Here is a 22,426-nt window from a genome sequence, read left to right as displayed (position 1 = left end):
ACTTTTTTCCGAGCTGTGACGCCATCCGTCAGGTGCACACAATTGACCCTCTAGCGTTAATGTTGGCTCCCATCTTCCCAAGACTGTTCCATTCTGAGAGTAGGGAGCACAGCGGTCGTTTCAGTTTTCAACTTGTTCACTTTTGGACAACCCCACCGTCGGCAAAGTAAAGTCCAAATTTCTGCTAGCAGAAAATTGGGTTTTATGAAAAGGGGTGGTGCAACTTCCCAAAACCCGAACATTTACTAGCAAAAAATGAGAAAATGGGGTTGTCCACTTTTGGAGCATGACAGTAAATTTTCCAGTGGGAATTTGAAGTTTTTAGTTGTTCACTTTTGACGCCCCACGAAGAGTCGTTAAAGTAAAATCCAAATTTCTCCAAGCGGAAAATTGCGTTTTTTGAAAATGCTTTAGGAAGGGTCCAAAATCCCGAAAATCTACTCGCAGAAAATGAGAAAATGGGGTTGTCCACTTTTGACGCTCCATGGCGCCACGAGAGTTGCTAAAGTAAAAATAAAATCCAAATTTCTGCAGGCGGAAAATTGCGTTTTTTAGTTGTCCACTTTTGACGCCCCACGAAGAGTCGTTAAAGTAAAATCCAAATTTCTCCCAGCGGAAAATTTGCGTTTTTTGAAAATGCTACACGCAAAGTCCAAAATCCCGAAAATCTACTCGCAGAAAATGAGAAAACGGGGCTGTCCACTTTTGACGCTCTATAAAGGTATTGTTGAGTTACCCTCTTAATGGGCCCGTGGTTATGTTCGCGCTATCTGATCAAGTATGTCGAAAGAGGGCGCCTTTCTTTGTATTCAAGATGGCAGCGCCTATACGGCGAATCGCGAGTTATGTACACCCAAACATACGCAGTAATTTGTTATTTACCAGAATAGGTTTAGGACTCCGATGTACAATATGCAGATATTTAAGTACATTGGGTATGTTTTGGCAATTATTCTTTTTTATCAGTTCCCGTAGACACCAACCAAACCATGCAAACTGGCCTAACCCTAAGTTAGTCATGCTTACTTCATCGTATTTTGCACTAACGTTCATGTACATGTGCGTCCAGTGAACTGGCAGACTGGTGAAATTGGTTCAGTGTGAACATCTGTTCCTTGCTCTATGGTCATGATGGTGTCAACAAACTAATAAATGCCACCATTCATCATGTTCATGGCCATGAACGTGATAAATGATACATACATGTACAAAAAATTCATGATTCCTTTTGTTCTACAACAAATTTCCCGAAATATGGTCTCTACCATGCAGCATGCCATACTATGAGGCCTACATTATGTCATAGGCGACATGACTACAGTATGTCTGTGATGCTTGCCCACTTACGTTCACTTTGAGCAATTTTGCTTTTCCTAAATTCCAGCAATAAACAGCTTCTTTTAGCATGTTTAGGCCTAACACTACAATACATGTGTTCACCAAAAACTGATTTGGAAATTTGGTGGAAGAGTCCTGTGAATGCTTGTGCTACTGGCTTCACAGATTTTCCCCTGCAGTTGTTCATCACTGCAATCACAAAGCAATAACGTGTCCTCAAAAGTCAAATTTTGCAGGGAAAAAATCAAGAAGTATTTACAGTTTTACAAGTCATGCCAGTCTTACAGGGTTTGTGCATAGGGTGTAGAGAAATACCTGTGTATGGAACTCTTTCCCTGATTTTATCTCACCCTTGTCCCTGCGTAAATGGATCAAGTACATGTACAGCCTACTTTTGGCCAAAATGGTACAGAAAGTCAACAGTGGAGGTGTTTATCACAACGTGGAGACTGACCTTATATTCAGAGAAGTCCCACTAACTCTATGTAGAGACAAAACCAATCCCTTAAAAGAGAGAACGTGGGCTTGGAGCAAAAATGTCTACATGCTATCTTCAATTTTCCCCCAAGTTTTCTGTTTATATAAGTTATTTTAGTTTTTTTTTAATGAAGTTTGTACCATATTACTCAATTTACTGTTTGCAAAGGATTGATATTTTTGAAAATTGTTTTGATGTGGTCTTTTTCCCATCCTTTTACATGTGTGTCCCGTTGCACTCTCTTGCTTGCAGTCCTAGAAGTATATGCAAATAAAATAAATCAAATGGCAGCCTAGGATGTTTTCTTCTGCTAAATCAAATGATGGCATTAAAAGGATTCTCATGGCAGTGGTAGGATCCCCAAACCCATTTGAAAAAAAAATCCCTGTTTTGGGGAGACTTTCTCTTTTTCATGGGACTGATTTTGTCTCTGAATAAAGAGACTTCTCCAAGTTTAGAGCCTCTTTCAGAGCTGTGATGTGAACCCTTACTGGTCAAAGTAGAGATACACAGTTGTAAATGCCCAAATGTTTCATTGATCATTGCCATTTTTAACCCACTGTGTTATCAGCACCGCATATAACATAAAGTGATTGGGCTAGAAGGCACAGGGGATGCCTTTGAGTTTACTTGTATCTGTCATGTGTTTACTGTAGTGCACTGCCATATGTATGTATGGAGTGCAGTAGATTACATGTACTTCGCATCTTAATAATTTAACAGGATCTCAATAATTTGTTTTCATTCAAGACAAGTCCATTTAGCTTGGAAAAACCAAAATTGTCTGAGAAAAAGTTGATTTTACTACATGTACTGCCTAAGTTATATTTGTAAATAGTGTTTTGTAGGCCTAGGTCTACATGTACATGTAGGTTTGGATGGCCATATGCAGAAATCTTTCCAACAACCATATTGGTAAGAGTTCCACATTTTTTATTAGTAAAATTTGTATCCAAGCCGTTGGAGCCACAAACATTCATAAGAATGACAAACTAAAAAGGGTAGGCATTCATCACCTTTATACAAGGGGACAAGTTCTTTTGTCAGACAAATTTGGACTGCGTTGTGGGGACACTTTCGTTGTCTCCATAACGTTTTTTGTCCCCACAAAATACGTGAAATATTGAGTGTACATGTATGTGTATGCCCCCACAAGTGCACATGAAGTGCAGAAAAAGCAGTGCATGTAGAAAAACAGTGTAGTTTAATTAAAGTGTGTAAATATACATGTAGGTTCAGAGTTAGTTGGGGCCTACATGTAGGTCTGCAAATGTCAGACCAGCCATTCTAATGTATTAGCCTAAAATTGATTATCTGATAACCATGCACTATTTTTATGCATTTACATTATTTAGTAGGAAGCTCCCATTATGATCTTGCCGTTATTGGTGGTGGCTCTGGGGGATTAGCTTGTGCTAAAGAAGGTGAGTGTATTTATAAGGTTGTTCACTGTATACCTTAGTGTGTGCCTTCACTGTATGCCTTAGTGTATGCCTTCACTGTATGCCTTAGTGTGTGCCTTCACTGTATGCCTTGGTGTGTGCCTTCACTGTATGCCTCAGTGTGTGCCTTCACTGTGTGCCTTCACTGTGTGCCTTAGTGTGTGCCTTCACTTTATGCCTTAGTGTGTGCCTTCACTTTATGCCTTAGTGTGTGCCTTCACTTTATGCCTTAGTGTATGCCTTCACTGTATGCCTTAGTGTGTGCCTTCACTGTATGCCTTAGTGTATGCCTTCACTGTATGCCTTAGTGTGTGCCTTCACTGTATGCCTTGGTGTGTGCCTTCACTGTATGCCTTAGTGTGTGCCTTCACTGTATGCCTTAGTGTGTGCCTTCACTGTATGCCTCAGTGTGCCTTCACTGTGTGCCTTCACTGTGTGCCTTAGTGTGTGCCTTCACTTTATGCCTTCACTGTGTGCCTTAGTGTGTGCCTTCACTGTGTGCCTTAGTGTGTGCCTTCAGTGTATGCCTTCACTGTGTGCCTTAGTGTGTGCCTTCACTGTGTGCCTGCACTGTATGCCTTCACTGTATGCCTTCAGTGTGTGCCTTCACTGTGTGCCTTCACTGTATGCCTTAGTGTGTGCCTTCACTGTATGCCTTCACTGTATGCCTTAGTGTGTGCCTTCACTGTGTGCCTTCACTGTGTACCTTCACTGTGTGCCTTCACTGTGTGCCTTCACTGTGTGCCTTAGTGTGTGCCTTCACTGTGTGCCTTAGTGTGTGCCTGCACTGTATGCCTTCATTGTATGCCTTCAGTGTATGTCTTCACTGTATGCCTTAGTGTGTGCCTTCACTGTATGCCTTCACTGTATGCCTTAGTGTGTGCCTTCACTGTGTGCCTTCACTGTGTACCTTCACTGTGTGCCTTCACTGTGTGCCTTCACTGTGTGCCTTAGTGTGTGCCTTCACTGTGTGCCTTAGTGTGTGCCTGCACTGTATGCCTTCATTGTATGCCTTCAGTGTATGTCTTCACTGTATGCCTTAGTGTGTGCCTTCACTGTGTGCCTTAGTGTGTGCCTTCACTGTGTGCCTTCACTGTGTGCCTTAGTGTGTGCCTTCACTGTGTGCCTTAGTGTGTGCCTTCACTGTATGCCTTCACTGTATGCCTTAGTGTGTGCTTTCACTGTGTGCCTTCACTGTATGCCTTCCCTGTATGCCTTCATTGTATGCCTTCAGTGTGTGCCTTCACTGTATGCCTTCACTGTATGCCTTATGCCTTCACTGTGTGCCTTCACTGTGTGCCTTCACTGTGTGCCTTCACTGTATGCCTTAGTGAGTGCCTTCACTGTATGCCTTAGTGTGTGCCTTCACTGTGTGCCTTAGTGTGTGCCTTCACTGTATGCCTTCACTGTTTGCCTTAGTGTGTGCTTTCACTGTATGCCTTAGTGTATGCCTTCACTGTATGCCTTAGTGTGTGCCTTCACTGTATGCCTTCAGTGTATGCCTTCACTGTATGCCTTCACTGTATGCCTTAGTGTGTGCCTTCACTGTATGCCTTCAGTGTATGCCTTCACTGTATGTCTTAGTGTGTGCCTTCACTGTGTGCCTTCACTGTATGCCTTAGTGTGTGCCTTCACTGTATGCCTTAGTGTGTGCCTTCACTGTATGCCTTCACTGTATGCCTGAGTGTGTGCCTTCACTGTATGCCTTAGTGTATGCCTTCACTGTATGCCTTAGTGTGTGCCTTCACTGTATGCCTTCACTGTATGCCTGAGTGTGTGCCTTCACTGTATGCCTTAGTGTATGCCTTCACTGTGTGCCTTAGTGTGTGCCTTCACTGTGTGCCTGCACTGTATGCCTTCATTGTATGCCTTCAGTGTATGTCTTCACTGTATGCCTTAGTGTGTGCCTTCACTGTGTGCCTTAGTGTGTGCCTTCACTGTATGCCTTCACTGTGTGCCTTAGTGTGTGCCTTCACTGTGTGCCTTAGTGTGTGCCTTCACTGTATGCCTTCACTGTATGCCTTAGTGTGTGCTTTCACTGTGTGCCTTCACTGTATGCCTTCCCTGTATGCCTTCATTGTATGCCTTCAGTGTGTGCCTTCACTGTATGCCTTCACTGTATGCCTTATGCCTTCACTGTGTGCCTTCACTGTGTGCCTTCACTGTGTGCCTTCACTGTGTGCCTTCACTGTATGCCTTAGTGAGTGCCTTCACTGTATGCCTTAGTGTGTGCCTTCACTGTATGCCTTAGTGAGTGCCTTCACCCAATTGCTTATTTGTACCTACCCTTAAAAGGGAAGCACAGGACACAACATTGTACGTGTAAAGAGAAAATTAATTGTTACTTTGTTCGTTGTAAAGCTAAAGACCAAAAAACGGCTAACATTATGATCAGCAAAGTTTGTAATGTGTGCAGTTCTTCTTTTCCTTTCTTCCAGCTGCCGTCTACAACAAACAGATCATTGTGTTGGATCATGTTGAACCAACACCTAATGGTATGGGAGCTGTTGATTTGTGTTGGTTTAGAATTGTTTTACAGACTAGCAAATTCGTGCCATCCCAAAGGAGGGTACAAATGACCGGCCATAATATTTGTTGCACACTTTTTGTACTGAATGAAACTAATTTAAGTTGACAACTTTCAAGGAAATGATAAATATTGTACTTTGTGATGAAAAACACAGGTTGAAATAAAATCGACCTGTTTTATTTAAAAGAGCATTATATTATCAAAATGGAAGATAAATTATTTGTCAGTAACATCAGTTTCAAATCTAAAAGGAAAAAAAAGACATCATTCTTGTCTGCTGTTTCATTGAAGGCACCGAATGGGGTCTTGGAGGTACATGTGTGAATGTTGGTTGCATCCCTAAGAAGCTAATGCACCAAGCCTCGTTACTAGGAGAAGCCATTGAGGATTCTAAGCACTATGGTTGGCAGGTCCCTTCTGGTGTCAACCACTCTTGGTAATGTACACCTGTACCTTTCAATGCTTAAACTCAGTTTTTCTGCTCTTAGGGAGTCATGGTCTAGTCCTCTGAAAGTAAGATACACGTACACATGTTTATTTATTTATTAAAGCGAAGACTTTGGTATACATGCTTGTTGGCCCCAGTATGTTTTTATGTTGTTTTATTTCTGTATTGTACCCTGTTCTACAGTGAGGTTGAATCTTGCCTTTCAAAAATAGATAACTTCAGGTTTTTTTCATTTGCATGATGGTTGGGATACTCATGTTGTTGCCATTATGATTATAGTTAAACTCCTTGTCACAGGGAAGACATGGTGGAGTCAGTGCAGAATCATGTTAGATCACTGAACTGGGGTCATCGTGTTCAACTGAAAGACAAGTAAGTCTTGGAACAGGGAGTTTATCGGAAACATTTTGTTTTAGATAGAAATTATAAAACACAATTTAAAAATGCAGCTGAGAAATACACATTAGAGCATCGGTTAAAGGGTCTATAGTACATCTGAAATGGGTCTGTCACACTCCCTAGGGAGCTGAGGTTTTGGGATTGTTTAAGCGACTAGGGACTTTATGTGAATTGCCGTTTATGAGAATGATTGTTATGTAAATATTGCAGTCGGTTGTGGGTGGTAAATGGTAGACAGTGGTTGTCGGTTGTTTGGTTATTGTATAAAAGTCTTTTATCCCAAAATGAAAAACTGACTTCTGCACGAAATCAACATTTCTTACTCTGTTTGCAGAAGAGTTGAATATCTGAATGCCAGAGGTTCCTTTGTTGATGAACACACGATCAAAGCTGTCATGAGAAATGGAAATGAAGTAAGCACAATCCTTTTGGAATTAGTCATCTTGATTACAATACTGTAAGGATTGGAGTTTTCAGATCCTATGGCTAAGTTTCATTGATAAGTTAGAAGTAGTTTGTGTATTATAATGTTCATTGAGAAATATTTCAATTTCCTATTGTACTTTGCTAATTTCATTATGTTTGTATTCATGAAAGAGTAGATGTACTTGTACATGTAAGTACTGGTATCATACTGAAAGTGGGTGTTGCTTTCTAAATTTTCCAATAATAATGTTGAAGTTGATGAATTCTTTCTAACATGTTTTTTCTTCAGAGGATTCTGACTGCTAGCAATGTAGTGCTCGCAACAGGAATGCGACCAAGATACCCTGAAAATGTAAGAGTATTTCAATGCATTACTTGTAGTTCTGTGGCTTATACACGCATGACATGTGAGTGGAAGGAAGAAGATGGGAAGAGTACAATCTGCCCCAAGTTGCAGTGCGCCCTCATTGGCAAAGAAGACTGCTGGGAATTTGGGCTTATGCTCACATGGAAAGACCATTCATGTAAACAGAACTTGATCGCACGCACTCAGTGTGTACCATGCCAAATGTACATGTAGATAAAACTATGCGTACATGTGGTGAGTTTACACAAGCCCTCTCTTGTTCCTGCTCAGAGCAGATATAAATGATTAGAAACAGTAAAAGAATATTTTTCTTTAGTGTATATTGCAGACCTGTAATCCTAGTCTTAATTTGGGGATTTTTATTGCAAACAGTCTTGTCCTAGTTTCCTAGTAGACATTTCTCAAGCAGCCATGGCCAAGTTTCCTTTTATTCTAGGTGCCTGGAGCAGTTGAACACAGTATCACCAGTGATGACCTCTTCTCATTGCCAGAATCACCTGGAAAAACGTAGGTTTGGATTGGGTTAATTGAGTTTCCAAATTAGATAATAGCTTCACTCTCTTTCGTTGTTGCTTTCACTTTTTACTTTCTTGTGGTGATGCAGTTTACATTCAAAATAAAATTTTGCTGTTAATTTTTTGTTTGCACAGGCTCGTTATTGGTGGAAGTTGTATCCTTTGATAGAGATACTCAGAATGAATGTTTTAGTCCATTACAGCCTCTGTGAATCTTTTAGCATCATTTCTCAAACTAAGGTACAAAACTTTCAGTGCAAATTTAAAAATGGAACACTAAAAGCAGATATGGAGAACCTTAACATTGAAAAAATGAGAACTCTGTGGGTTTGTCTGTATGTTAAATTATTTCTTCGACATCCACACCTCAATAACCCCTTAGTGGAACTGTAACAATGAAAGCATTACATACATCTGTCTCAGGAACATACACTGTACAGGCTAAGCTTGGGATTACATGTTTGTCAAGAGTTGGTGTATACACATCTTAGAATATACGGCAACCTTACCTTGTCATTTAGATGTTGCATTAGAGTGTGCGGGTTTCTTGAGTGGCCTTGGTTTACCCACAACTGTTATGGTGCGTTCCATATGCCTCAGAGGTTTTGACCAGGTACAGGTTGTATGAATGATACTTTTTTTATTCAGTTGCTCATTTTGGTCTGGATTCAATTCGCCCTAGTTTTCGTTACATTAACCTTAAGCAGTTTTGCTGTGATGCAACCTCAGTCCTTCAAAATCCATCAATTGTCTTTATGTAAAAATTGAATGCAGTCTCAATCTTTCAAAATCCTCCAGCAATTGCTGTCAATGTTTTAAGGCTTTGCAAATGACATCCTGTGTCAGTGTGGATGATTGATAGTTAAATTTGGCCTAAATTTATGCATGGCCTTTCATTCACATCCCTAAATAACGGCAACATTGGCATATGTGGAAGGGTGGGGGTTATAAATAAATTCATAAAAAGATATCTCTAATTCATTTCCAACTACCTGCTGTAGCTATACAGTTGGTGCAGGTGAGGGCCCACTACTGTTCTGAAGATTTAAAACAGTTTTTAAATAAATTGTGACATCACAATGCTGTATTACTAGAGACATATTGTCAAGGCCGTGACTGATAACATGTATGTTCCCATTTCTCATTTATTAAGCAAATGGCAGGTATGGTCACCGACTACATGGAGGGTACAGGTATTGAATTTCTTTGGCAGTCTACACCCAAGAGTCTTGAAAAAAACAACGATGGGACTGTGTCAGTGAAATGGACCGATTCAAGAGGAAATGAGAAGACATGTGTATTTGACTCTGTACTCTTTGCTATAGGTAGGAACAAGGAGATAATCATTAATGACAAATCTGAAGGTGCAGCAATGAAATGTAAAGTGCTATAGAAATTACAAGGATAGGCTGCTCAGCTGCTTAAAATAAATGTGACCGGCTCCACAAAAATGGGTGTTGTGAGACATTTTTTTTCAAAATGAGTTACATACATTACAAGCTTTCATTTGGTGTAGGGTTGAACCCTGTGGCATTTTGCAATCTGGAGATATAATAATTTTTTCATAATCATATTATATACTGCAAAGGTGTAATGTTGGTTTTTTTCCCAAAACTGACAAAGAGTCAAACAAAAGATGAACAAAATGGATACAAAACGTTTTTTTTTTCATCTTCATTCATTAATAATCTTTTTTTCAGCCTCTCTGCATAGAAACCCTTAGCATGAAATAGTACAGCGTTCCTTAATACCTTTTTTTGCAGAGTGGGTCACAAATGTAAATCACGGATAGGTATGTAGTTGCTGTTGTTCCAATTAGAGCAGGGAAGTCCACAGATTGAAAGTTTCTTCATTGTTGCAATTATTTATTTTTCTTGAATTTATGCAGGAAGAGAACCTCAAACAGAAAAACTGGGTCTGGAGAACACAAAGGTGAAGCTTCACTCTAATGGCAAGATTCAGGGTCAAAATGAACAAAGCTCTGTACCACATATCTACGCCATCGGGGATATCTTAGAGGTAAAAATATTCCTCGAAAGGATACTGACATATCATTCAAAACATTGTAAATTCATTCAAATTAGATTTGTTTTTGATGCAATTGCGAAGATTGTACCACGGCACAAAACATTAACACAACAATTGTGTATCATTTGCCATTTTGATTAGCCACACATCTTGTAAGCATACAAGACTCAGTGAATGACGGCCTTTTGATGACATTTCTTTCTTTCTACTCTCTACTGAGGGTAATGTTAAAGCGCTATCTCACTGCAGATTTCTGTAAATACAGGCTGTGCCATTTGATCTCATTTGTTAGTAACAAACTGATGCCTTTTGTTGAAACACAGAACGTGCACTTTTTATCCCACAGGGTTGTAACGAGCTGACACCTGTTGCCATCAAGGCTGGCAAATTGCTAGCTCATCGACTTTTTGGGGGAAAGTTAGAAGTCATGGACTATGAACAGGTGTGTAAATGTTGTCAAGTCAGGTGAGAGTGCTGATATTCAACAAACCTGTTCAGTCTGTCACCAGTAAGTTGTCAGCTCTGAGTGGTGCTTGTTGGTACAAGAGAGATGGAGTGTCCATGTCAATATCTCATGCTACCTATCAAACGGAGTTAATTAAACCAGTTGGCTGCATTGGTAAGTTTGGTAAAACAAAATGCCTGATTGCTTTTTGCCCCGGCACATGACAGCATTAATTAAAGTTAATCTTCTAAAGTCAATATTAATTAAAGATCAATTAAAGTCAAGTAAAGGGCAAAGCACTAACAAGCAAAGAATTAGTAAGCCATGAACAAGAAGAGTACAGTTTGATGTTTTGTGCGCAGTGGTTTTGAAAATAACTCTCTTAAATTCATTCACATTTACTGCATTATTTCTTAGGTTGCAACAACTGTCTTCACACCACTGGAGTATAGCACTGTTGGACTTTCAGAAGAAGATGCCATTGAGAGATACCAAGAGGATAACCTTGAGGTGAGCATAAAATGGAAGACCAAGGAATGATGGAAGAATGGATGGTGATATGTCCTCAAAATTTACTTGCAATGCACATGTTCAAAGTTCATTGTGCAAATAAGGAAGGGCAAAGTCTTGGCCAAGTCAAATTGTGCAGTCCTTATGAACTCTCTACTTGTGAATTGTTCCGGACCATAGATTGTATTCAGTCCTCTTAGAATGTCCTGTAGCCAAGAATGTCTTGTGTCCTCGATTGTTCGGGAAGGCTTATTACAATTCATTTTTTAGAGATCTACCGTTCATTCCACAAATCATTCTAGCTATATCCAGGGTTTGTCATTCTTCCTGAAATCTTTCTTGTGATGGATATTTTTCAGATCTACCATGCATTCTACAAACCACTGGAATATACTGTCCCTGACAGATCCTCAGACCAGTGCTATATGAAGGTAAACATGCATACAGTCGTAGTTTATAGTTTCTTCTCCTTTCACTTTGTTTACAGGTTTGTAACAAATGCATATTTGTACTTGAAATATCCATAGATCAATCCTACTCTAGTATTGAACCAAATAGTATAAGCCAGCCCTCAAACTCAGGAAAAGATGGACTATAAACAAGATTAAACAGATGTTGTGTGTATTTAAAATATAACTCTTTTTCATAAAACACTTTTTGCTTCTGTTATTTCATGCAGTGGTACAACAAAAATATGTCTTATGACACAAGGCATGGATTTACACATGGGTCATTCTATAAATATATATAGAAATATACATTGTGAAATGTTTGCGTCCCTGTTGCACTCAACCTCTGAATTTTGACATGGAAATATCATTGGCATTGCAGTCAAACTATTTTTAGTTGCTTAGTAGGTCATTTGCATTACTTGATCATCCTTTGAAATTAAAGAACGTGTTCCTAACTTGCAAAAGCATATATCAGATGGACAGAAACCCTAAATTTATAACATGACCCACAAGTGGTATTTTTTTTTCTATGTTCTTGTAGGCTGTATGTTTACGAGAAGGAGACCAAAGGATTCTGGGATTGCATATTGTAGGACCATATGCTGGAGAGATTATCCAGGGTTTTGCAGTAGCCATCAAGTAAGTAACTTTTCTATCCCATCTTATTCAAGCCAATGTTAGCCTGCTTTGCCCTACCACACCATAGTTTCTCCTTTCAGTATGCACTTGAACCTAACTCCAAACTAACTACCGAAATTCACACGAAGAGCAAAACTAACATAAATACTGGTTGTTTTGACAGATGTGGTGTGACCTATAGGCAGCTTGCATCTACTGTTGGTGTCCATCCAACCTGTGCAGAAGAACTTGTTAAGCTACACATTACAAAGAGGTCAGGACTTGACCCTACGGTAACAGGATGCTGAGGTTAAGCTTCTCCCTTCTCCTTATCAACCCACCTCTAGCAAGATTCTTGGAACCTGTGAACCACTTTCAAGCAGTTTACATTTCTACCGGCAAGAAACCATGCATCTTTGCCAACTCATACAATTAAAACGAGTACATAAACATCTCAGACAGTCTCCCTATTTAACAACACACGACTTGACCATGTATTAACATTTGATAATGCCCGCTGCCTAAATCACGTGCTGGCACCTGGATACAAGACAGTTAAATTAATTGATTCTGATTGGTCAAGAGTCTGTGTGCATGCAGCTCGCTATGCACGTGTGAATTGGACAATTTGTCCAAGGAATATTCCATAAAACAGATGGGTGTGTTCAGGAAAATGAAGGTAAAACTCTCAAACAAAATTAATGGAAATCCATCATATATTGACTTCTGGCTCTCTGACTAAAAAGGTATTTATGAATGAGAATAAATACATGTATGTGCTTGGCCTGTCTTACATTAACATTTAAGACTAGCTCAGGAGACTGAAACTGAAAATGCCTGAGCCTGTGGCCTGGGCATTAGTTGCATCCATTCTCCTGAGCTGGTCTTAAACGCACCTCTAAGACTGGCCAAGCACAGATTTATTCCTTATTAATTATAAATCACTGAAGACATTACTTACAAATACTTAAAATGCCATCAATATCTGAATTGAAGTTACATACATTACACTGTGCAATTTGGGTTGAAAAGGTTCAATAGGCTGACAGCATAAACGTACATGTACTCAAGATTTATCTTGATGCCATTTCATAAATTTTTAAAAAGAAACTTACTTTCTTGAAAGACGTAATATAAAGCCTGCCTGAGAGATGTGGAAGAGGTGTGGAAGGAGAAGGGAGTTTATTGTTTGGGCAACATTTTTGTCAGCATGATTGTGAGAGGACACCAAACCAGTCATCGTCACTGCACAAACACAATAAGAAGGCTCACAGAGCTTGTAATCTAGTAATTACATAATTATGATGACAACACACCTGTCTTGTGTATGTCTCAACCCCTTCTCTTAATGGTTTAATGAGATATGCTCTGTCCGGATGTGTCCACATTACAATGATTGCTCAATTTGCCAGTCATAGCAAAATAATGACAAAGCAATTAAATGATCTTCTGAGGTGACTGCTTTGGTGCCCAGAAGTGTGCCTCTGTGTCAATGACAGTTTGTCCTTAAACCAATAGTCTGGTGGGATGAACCTGATGTAGTTATGACAGGGACCAATCCTCATACGTGCATTGTTTTTGTTGATAATTTTAGTGGCTGTCATCAGTAAATAGCCTGTATTTGTGTGTTTTCTTCAAGCAGCCATGCTCATCAAGTGAAATGAGCCAATGAAAAATTAATTGAACAAAACTTAATTTATTAACAATTCTATTTTAGCTCTTTTACTGTCTGTGTTAACTTTATCCATAAAAAGCACTATGATTGGTGAGTTACTTGATTTCAGGAATCAGAGTAAAAGTAGGATTTGAAAGTAATAGTCATCACCGCACCAGTAACACATCAACTGACATTACTGTAAAGATGTTTTCATGTGACGGAGATTCAATTTGCAGTTTCAGTAAATAAACCACAACAGATAATAGCAAAGTATCCTTCGTGATACCATTGGTAGACTGTTTATATACAGATTATAGATGCAGTGCTTTCTCTAACTTCATTTAGCTTGTCTCGATAATCACAAGTACAATGCCACTCCCTCCTACAGATTTGACTCATTTTACTGGCCATCCAAGTCTGTACCTGTCGATAAGGTTGTTGGTTCTGATGGTCATTATTGCTTCCTTGTGTCCTACTCATCAGTGACGATATCACTCATTAACTCGTTTATATTGTTCTGGCAGTTCTTGCATGACGACATTGTACGCGTATATCCAAGATGGATCTAATAACCTAGCACAGCCATCAATCTTCAAAACTTAATGCCAGTTGTAATCACTTGTGGCGGTGTTTGGCAGTGAAATGTAATATAAGATGATTAAGAGGACAGTTAAGACGGTTTTATTGGAGTCGTTGACCGGCTTTTGCATTATTAACTTTCACCCAACGGCAATCAGTTTTCAAAACAATAATAATCATCTCTGGTGTGATAATGAAACCACTGCATTCGCCAAAGAAAGCAATAATATGAAGCATTTACCAGAAAGAGGTGAATCTCAATGAAAAATCATTTTATGATCTCATCGAAATGGAGTAGTATTTAAGGAGTTTATAAAGTTTATAAAATGTCAGCTTAATCATTATCCGCATATTACCGCGCAGACAACTGAACATGTATATTTAACTTTGGCTTTCCAACTTGGCCACAAAGGGATCGCCTGTATTCACCGGAGCCACACTGCCGATTTTCTGACCTTTTACAACGGAATATCTCCTCTATCTTTGCAGCTTCTTCGTCAACAACGTTTCTTCTTCCTCAATTTTTTCACCTTGCATCGCCAAGGCTGGTTTTTATACAGCCCTTAAGTCAACCTTCATGCAGCGCACAGTTGAAATGAGTTCCTAACTGCCTTGTGCACCGATTAGTTTTACTCCTGATTGAACTTAGATAAGCTGGAGGGCGTTTTGGTGTAACATATCACACTGAAAGCAATGCAGCTTTTTCGATGTCATGGAACCAAAATAGTTTGCTGAACCTTTGATTTAGGACACATACAAAGCTATCATGGAGGCATTGATGCAGGTTAAAAGAATCATGGCGATCATCCTTCTTGTTTTATTGCTCATAAACATCCCAATTACCATCTACGTGTTGAGAGTGCATCATCGCTTTGGTCGGCAGACAACGTTCAAATTTCTCATCAAGACATTGTTGGTAATTGATTTGATTATTTGTGTGACGAGCATAGCCAGACTTGGTGTAACCGTCCACATGGTTGTTACTTCTACTTATGAAGATCTCTGTGTGATGACCGACCAGTTGCTTACTCAAGCGATAAAAGGACAATCCATATGTGCGGCAAGTGTCATTGCAACCATTGCTGCTGACCGTTATGAGGCACTATGTCGACTTAACATAAGATTTCTTACAACAGCTAAGGCCAAGGTAGTGGTGCTGCTTGTGGGGACTTTGTCAGTCCTATGGACTGCTGGGGACATGGTAGGAACAATCGAGGAAAAACGCTCTTGGAATAAGATTGCCGTGTGCATCAGCACAGCTATATTTGCTATCATCGTGATCTTGGTAGTCGGTGTGTACATCAAAATCTGCATGCGTATGCGGAACCGGGCTAAAGTACGCGCCAATCTACGGAAATGCTACAAATGTACAGTCATATCTGGTTATAGGAGAAAAGGTCCAGGGAATCCCCATGGAGGGCACATAAGTTCAGAAAATGCTGACAATTTATCAAACTGGGCAATCTCAAGCGTTACACAGTATCCAGTCTCTAATGAACTCGGACATTCCTCATCAGAATCTGTTCCTCGAAGAGTGGTAGCAACACCGGAAGGAGCCCCTGGAACGTTAACCTTGCACAAAACTACTGCAAAGAGAGCCCTAAAGTTCGACAACACCAATGCTACGCCAACAAGAACTCTTGCACTGCCAACCATGGATGGTACTGTAACACAGACAGTCGACAACACCAGTGCTACACAAACAGGAACCCTCAGATTGTCGCCTAAGGGTGACACTACCATACAGAACACCTTAACCATCAACGACTCTATGAGGCGATGTCCAAGACGTCTGTCCTCCACTAGAGTGCTGGGACGCTGCAATTGTAGCGAAAATGGTCCAGCCGTGGTCAAGATATCAATGGTGTTAATTTTGACCACACTAGTTCACATTATATCTTGGTGTCCATCACTTGCATACGATTTGGTGTTAGTTCTACACGAACTTCCTCGTAACAGTGCACTTCACATTACCATGTGGGTGGTAGACCATCTGTGTTACGTGAATGTTGCTTTGAATCCATTCATCTACGGCTTAGCCAATAGGGAATTTAGGGGGCATTGTCGGGAAGTCATCAGACGAGACTTTGGAATTTAAGATTAATTTTATGCTTTACTTGTAGGCTATATGCAACCAGTTATTACCTGGTACGGTATAAACCCTACTGTCAAATATTTTTTAAAGTGATCAAAATATTCAGCCAATGTATCCCATAAACATTATTTTATATATCCGTGATCAGCGCCAGAGGCGTAGCCGGGAGGGGGGCTAGGGGAACGTGCCCCCACAAATTCCCAATTTCCCCAGGTGCCCCCTCCCCACAAAAAAAACGGATGAATGGATATTGAACAAGGCTGACATAAATTAAACTTGCCTCCCAAAAAGCACATCAACGAAAGCTGGTGCCCCCTATAAGATGCTTGTTCCCCTTTGTCCCCCCCCCGTAAAATCATTACTACACCACTGATCAGCGCAGGTACATCTTGACTTTTTTACCAGCCTGAGTGCAATTTACCTTTTATCCAACAAATTGTCAAATTATAGACAGCGATTTATTACAACTAATATGCCGACACTTCAAAGATTCTGCCGACTAAGGCGCAATGACAGCTTGTTGGATAATTAGGCGCTAAGGGTTGACATTTTTGAGTGTTTGATGCAGCACCTCCGGTTTGCGATATAAATCTCAGACTGTTATCCCTAGAAAAAAAAACAGAAGCCCATATCCCCGCCTTTAATAGTGGACAGAATGAAGGAAGTGCAGCTCATCAGCGAGGACATGAATAGAACTTCTCTCGGCAGCATTTGAATGTATTCTCGCCCGACAACTCCGTGAGATTGGCTCGAGTTAAAGACTCGTGTAACCGTCATGCTACACTTGATCCAATCAACTGTAATTGGGGAACTCACCGTATGATCTTCACTCGACTACATTAGTTGGATGGACCTACGCGTTCTGCAGAATCCGTATTTTGACACAGAATAGTTTGAATACATCAGATGTGATGCTCAACGCTTTGCAAGAGAAGACCAGTGGTCAGCTTAATATCCCGAACAAGATGATCGACCAGAGATACGAAGTCATTTGAGGAGGCATACACGGCAACGCCGCAATATTATTGCAAACGCTGTAATAAGGGAAAATTCCATCTAAATGGTGATTTCTTGCAACGAAGGTACACGTTTTGGTCACCAACACCCTCCAGCAAACATGGATGAAGTGGGAGACAAAATGGTGCTTAATGCTAAAAAAACGATGGCTATCATTCTTCTTCTTGTGTTTGTAATTATTATACCAGTCAACATTTTCCTTCTGAGGATTCATAGCCAGTTTGGAGGACAAACAACATTTAAATTTCTCATTAGATCTCTGCTGGTCAGTGATTTAGCCATTGGTGTGGGCCTTATTTGTGAACTGAGTATAGTAATCCACCTTTCGTTGACTGAGGCTAAGTGCCAAACGTGCGAATTGGTCATAGATACCCTCACTAATCAGGTAGTGGATGGATTGACAAAATGTTCAGCCGGAATAATCGCGTGCATCGCAGTCGATCGTTTCCAGGCTATCTGCCGCCCTCATAAACGGTCGCTCACGCTCGTGAAGACAAAGTTTATCGTCTTGTTCCTCTGGATAATCTCGCTGGTATGGATTGCTGTCGATATTTACGGAGCAGCAGAAGTCGCATACTGGAAAGACATAGTAGCTTACGTTGGCATAATTGTGATCAGCTTTATTCAAATTCTGGTCGTTATTTTATATGTACGAATCTGCAAGCGGGTTCGAGACCGCGTCAAGATACGAGCCATTTCACAACAATATAAAAACAGAGAAAAAAAGGAGGCCAAGCCTTCACCACGTTTGATACTTGAAACTTTACACCACTCACACCCTCGTGGCGCACGTACTAACAACAATTTGGACACAATTTCAAAACAGGTAACTACCTCAGTAGATCAGAATTCAACCGTCAAATTCGTCCAGGACTCTTCTGGGACAAGTGCCGAAGTTCACCATTCTTTGAAAGCTGATATGAAACCAATCAAACTCGTGTCAAGATCATCCGCTAAGAAAACAGAAAATATAACGATGACCCCTCAAATACCAATACAGGTATTGCCAGTGAATCAGCAGCGAGGTGTCGGCGTCGGTCAACAACACCTATTGGCCAAAATTTCACTCATGCTGATTATCACCACCATCATACATTTTATTTCTTGGTATCCTTCTGTGTCTTGCAGTTTAATAAGGGTAATCTATGGACAAATCCCGAACACCAGTACGCTTCACATCGCTTTATGGGGAATGAAACACTTTTGTTACGCGACTGTAGCCTTGAATCCTTTTATTTATGGATTGTCTAATGGGGAATTCCGACGGGAATTCAGGGAGGGATTTAAGCAGGACTTTCAAGTTTGTATTTGCAAAATCGGGTGTCAATGCTGCAAACTATAACTATATTCAAAGTGCACGCAGGGTTTCAAAGCCAAATGAAAAATGAAGCTCATGATATTCATAACGGTGATTTCGATTCATTAAAACTGAAATCGTTCATGGTGTAAGTAATTAATTGATATTCATAATATGATGGTGATCAATGGTGAATACTTGAAATATGAGCACGGAGGAATGTAGACGCTTTTTGTCGGAAGATCGCGCTGTCAAAGCTGGAACTTCGGCAAAGCTAATTTTCAAGCATTTAGACAGGATCAAGTATTTTGCTCTGTAACGATTATTGGTCGGTTTCCTTGATGTTTGTTTTATTTTAGGCAATATTTCTTAAATTATCTCCCAGTAGTTGTAGTAGTAGTGGTAGGACATGATAGGAACATTACTCTTTTGTGCCCAAATGCTTAACATAGATCTTATTATAGTGAATATCCTTTCTTTAGGCGAGCTGCGAAACAAGTACGAGCCTATGCCGATTTCCGTCCTCTGTCCGTCCGTCCGGCCATCGGTGCGGCCGTCCTCAAGTGTTAAAGTTTTCCCTTGCAGGTCCATAGGTGTTAAAATGTGCCACTGAGTGCTTTTTTGCTTCCTCTTGGAATTCCATCAGTATTTAAATAGTCTCATATGGAATTAATGCTTAGAAACGTATGAATTTTATGAAGAAATTATAAAAGTTGAATGTTAACGTTTGAATTTTATTGTGTACTTACCTTCAGTTGCACGTACTGAGCACTCCTGTAACGTACATGCATGTGTGTATAGTGTTTACATACATTATGTGCAGTATGTGGGAAAAATGTAAGGGATGGGGGGGACTCCGAATGAAAGATTAGGATGTTTGTTAGGTGAGGGGTACCTGTAGGAGGAGGATCATGGGGACAAAGTACATGTACATGTATGTAGAAAGTGGATGAAATGCTGGATAAGGTTGGCGTAATAGTTGGGCTGCATTAGTGGGATGATGGGACAGCCAGAGTAAGAAGTGAAGGGAATGATGGGAAGGGGGCAGAGTAGGAGATGGATAGGATGATGGAGGGGTGGAGTAGGAGATGGATAGGATGATGGGGGGTGGAGTAGGATATGGATGGAAAGATAAGGTGGATGTGGGATTTCATATAGATGGGATTTGGGGTGGAGTCAAAGTAGATATTGGATGATGGGATTTGGATGATGGGGGTAGAATTGTAGAGGATAGGATGATGGGGTTGGATACAAAGTGCAGAACTGTACTTAAGAGGAATTTTAAATATGCACCATCCTGCAAACTCGCAAATACACTGCTTATATAATCATCCAGGGCAAGTCTGACTGTACTGGACCCACATTCTATAGGCATTCCTCTCTCTTGTAAAGAATTGTGAAGCCTTTGCACCTGTATCTCCCTTGTTGGTGGTCTTAGTCTATTTAGTTTTAAATGACAGGCGCCTTTCAGCACACGGCGCTAACTAGGATTTGTCTCTTAGACTAGTACGATGAGTTTATTGCGAAGGTCGATAAAATATCTTGTACATCTATATTGCAGTCGTATGTCAACCAGTCTTGTAAAAAAAAATGAAGCTTGGTTAGTATTTTCTTATTTATTAGTATAACTTGGATGTCTCTTTCTTTCCTGTTATTACAGGAAAGAAATTCAAATTCATAACAAGCAGCGAGTCATGGCGGCTTTGCTGTTCTAGTTTATGCATTACTTACACAAACCATAAAATCATCATTGCGCTGTTGCTCTCTTGTCAATTATATTCAAAGTACGGATAAAAAATGCAAGGCGGATCCAGACCCACCTTTTTTTAGGGGGGGGGGCAAAATAAGTAAGCATCGGCCCCGATGCTCCTTTGCATGGACTGATCACACCAATAACAATGAAGCAGCTGCTTAGAAACAAATTCCTGAACAAACATTATTCTGTCCGTACAAAACAACCACCATTTGAAACACTTAATATCTTCACTCTGATAAAAATAAACAAATAAATAAAAAACCTCATCGGTTTTTTGGGCCATGGCCCACTTTGCACCCCCCAGGATCCGCCCTTGAAGAAATGAGCTGTTACGCACTTAGAAAGCAGCTCTTAATCATAATTTTTGGCATTTCATATTCTCGTTCCTCAAATGGGCTTTTATACAGAAGTGGAGTTTCTGGCTTGTCGTTTTTCACGCCAGGGAACCGATAAGGCAAGTGAAGTGTACTAGCCGAAAGTGTTCCTTCTCACCAGTGCTTTCCACCCGAGGCACTGTATGTCACACAGTGAATATGGGCATGATGGGGTGAGAAACATCTCAAAATGACACTTTATTTAAAAAAAAAAAATGAAACCAGGTTGGGAAATCTTTCCAGTTTGATGTTTGCTATAATCCAGGGCCTACAACTCGACATTCAGTGTTCACTCACCATAAAATAAGAAATCACATATCGGAGATAACACAGGATAGATAAATTCTGCGGGCGACAGGAATTTCTACGGGTTTTGTGCGAAAGTGTGTTCCGCTCAAATACCATCAGCATGCCACGTTTCCAGGATTTTTTCACTGGGGCAGGACGTTTGCCGGACAAAACACTTACCAGCAGAAAAAGCTGACGAACTGTTCACGGTAATGTTCACCCCTTCACCACTGTTGCGATGCCCATACTTAGGCCTATCTGCAAAACTTCAGCCGTAATTTGTATTTCCACTTTGCAAGAATTTAGAGTCACTGTGTTCACTTCATTTTTTAAAATAAAATCCAGCTTGCTTTGCGATGTTGCATAATAGTAAGATGGTGTATTATTTTCGTCGGCATTTTCTGACCGCATTTTATAATTGTACACGCCACTTCAGTAACTTGTTATTTATGTAGGCTACCAATAGAAGCGTGTTTTAGCCGTTTATGCATATCTTGGGCAAGAATTGTAATAAATATAATACTGCATTCAAATTATGATAAAATACACTTATATTTACCCTTTTAGTCCGTCCTGATCCTGACACAAGGCCAACGGTCTTTACATTGGTCCCGTCCTCCACAATGTACCGTGCACTGGTCCCCCCGCAAGGTCGACTCACTCACCAATGCCTGCCGTCCCAACGCACTAGGTTTGAGCAGATATCTGAGGTTCCTGTCCTTCTCCCACGTGGTTTTATTACACGGCTGCTTTCGCAGATGACCAACCCATGCCATCGCTCCATTCGGCAACAATGTGACGACCATTAATATGCCGCAGAATAACTATGAGCAAAAGCCGAGATTTATACTGTTTGAAAACTTTGTACAAGGCATGGACTATTCAGGTTCCCAGACGGATGACAGCGTCAAGTCTCTGCATCATATACTGCCAATAATGGGCCGACTTCAGAGCAGGACTTTTGTCGATTCCCCAACAAGTAATAATACGGTATTTCTTTAGGGCGACGGCGAATACGTCATACCTAACATTCAACGGACCAATGTGAAGGACCACATTTCTCTCGTTCCACAAGTCTTTCTCCTGAAACGCCATTGTCTTGAATGCTCGAGTACACTTCTTGAATAATGAACGGTTAACAATAATAGAAGCATGGTGTTTTCATTGAATTCTCCCTATAGAAATGCTAAGCGTGAGATGTGAAATCGTTTCACTTGTAGCTTGATGTAATGACTTAAGGTTGCCTCAATCAAGAAAGGGAGCATTGAGAGCTAGAGGGTAACAGTGGATTCTCTTGGCAATTTTTTGTTGCTGTTGTTTTGGTGTATTTTTCATAAAGTGCAAATCGAGTACTTCTTTTTGCCAAT

At 40.4% G+C, this 22,426-nt stretch overlaps 1 protein-coding gene across 4 annotated transcripts; it reads left to right on the top strand.

Moving 5' to 3' along the window:
* The first annotated feature begins 784 nt into the window (after positions 1-784).
* Positions 785-13,926, top strand: LOC110989530 (thioredoxin reductase 2, mitochondrial-like). Of its 4 annotated transcripts, none has more exons than XM_022253983.2 (17): positions 785-935; positions 3,172-3,240; positions 5,697-5,753; positions 6,080-6,224; positions 6,534-6,608; positions 6,970-7,048; positions 7,351-7,413; positions 7,865-7,935; positions 8,079-8,098; positions 8,465-8,556; positions 9,097-9,268; positions 9,832-9,962; positions 10,318-10,413; positions 10,834-10,926; positions 11,286-11,357; positions 11,920-12,017; positions 12,181-13,926. In XM_022253983.2, exons 1-17 carry the CDS (start codon positions 815-817, stop codon positions 12,308-12,310), a joined length of 1,584 nt encoding a protein of 527 aa, XP_022109675.2. In that variant the 5' UTR covers positions 785-814; the 3' UTR covers positions 12,311-13,926. The 4 variants fall into 4 exon arrangements, with proteins under 4 accessions (XP_022109675.2, XP_086996826.1, XP_022109677.2 ...); XM_022253985.2 differs by having other exon boundaries at positions 789-935; positions 3,175-3,240; XM_087140700.1 differs by lacking the exon at positions 5,697-5,753.
* Positions 13,927-22,426: the final 8,500 nt, after the last annotated feature.

Source organism: Acanthaster planci, linkage group LG09, assembly GCF_054643075.1.
Source record: "Acanthaster planci isolate LZ-2023a linkage group LG09, COTS_SCS, whole genome shotgun sequence".
Taxonomy (NCBI): domain Eukaryota; kingdom Metazoa; phylum Echinodermata; class Asteroidea; order Valvatida; family Acanthasteridae; genus Acanthaster; species Acanthaster planci.
Note: the sequence above shows the minus strand (reverse complement) of the source record. Positions and strands in the feature narration are given on the sequence as shown.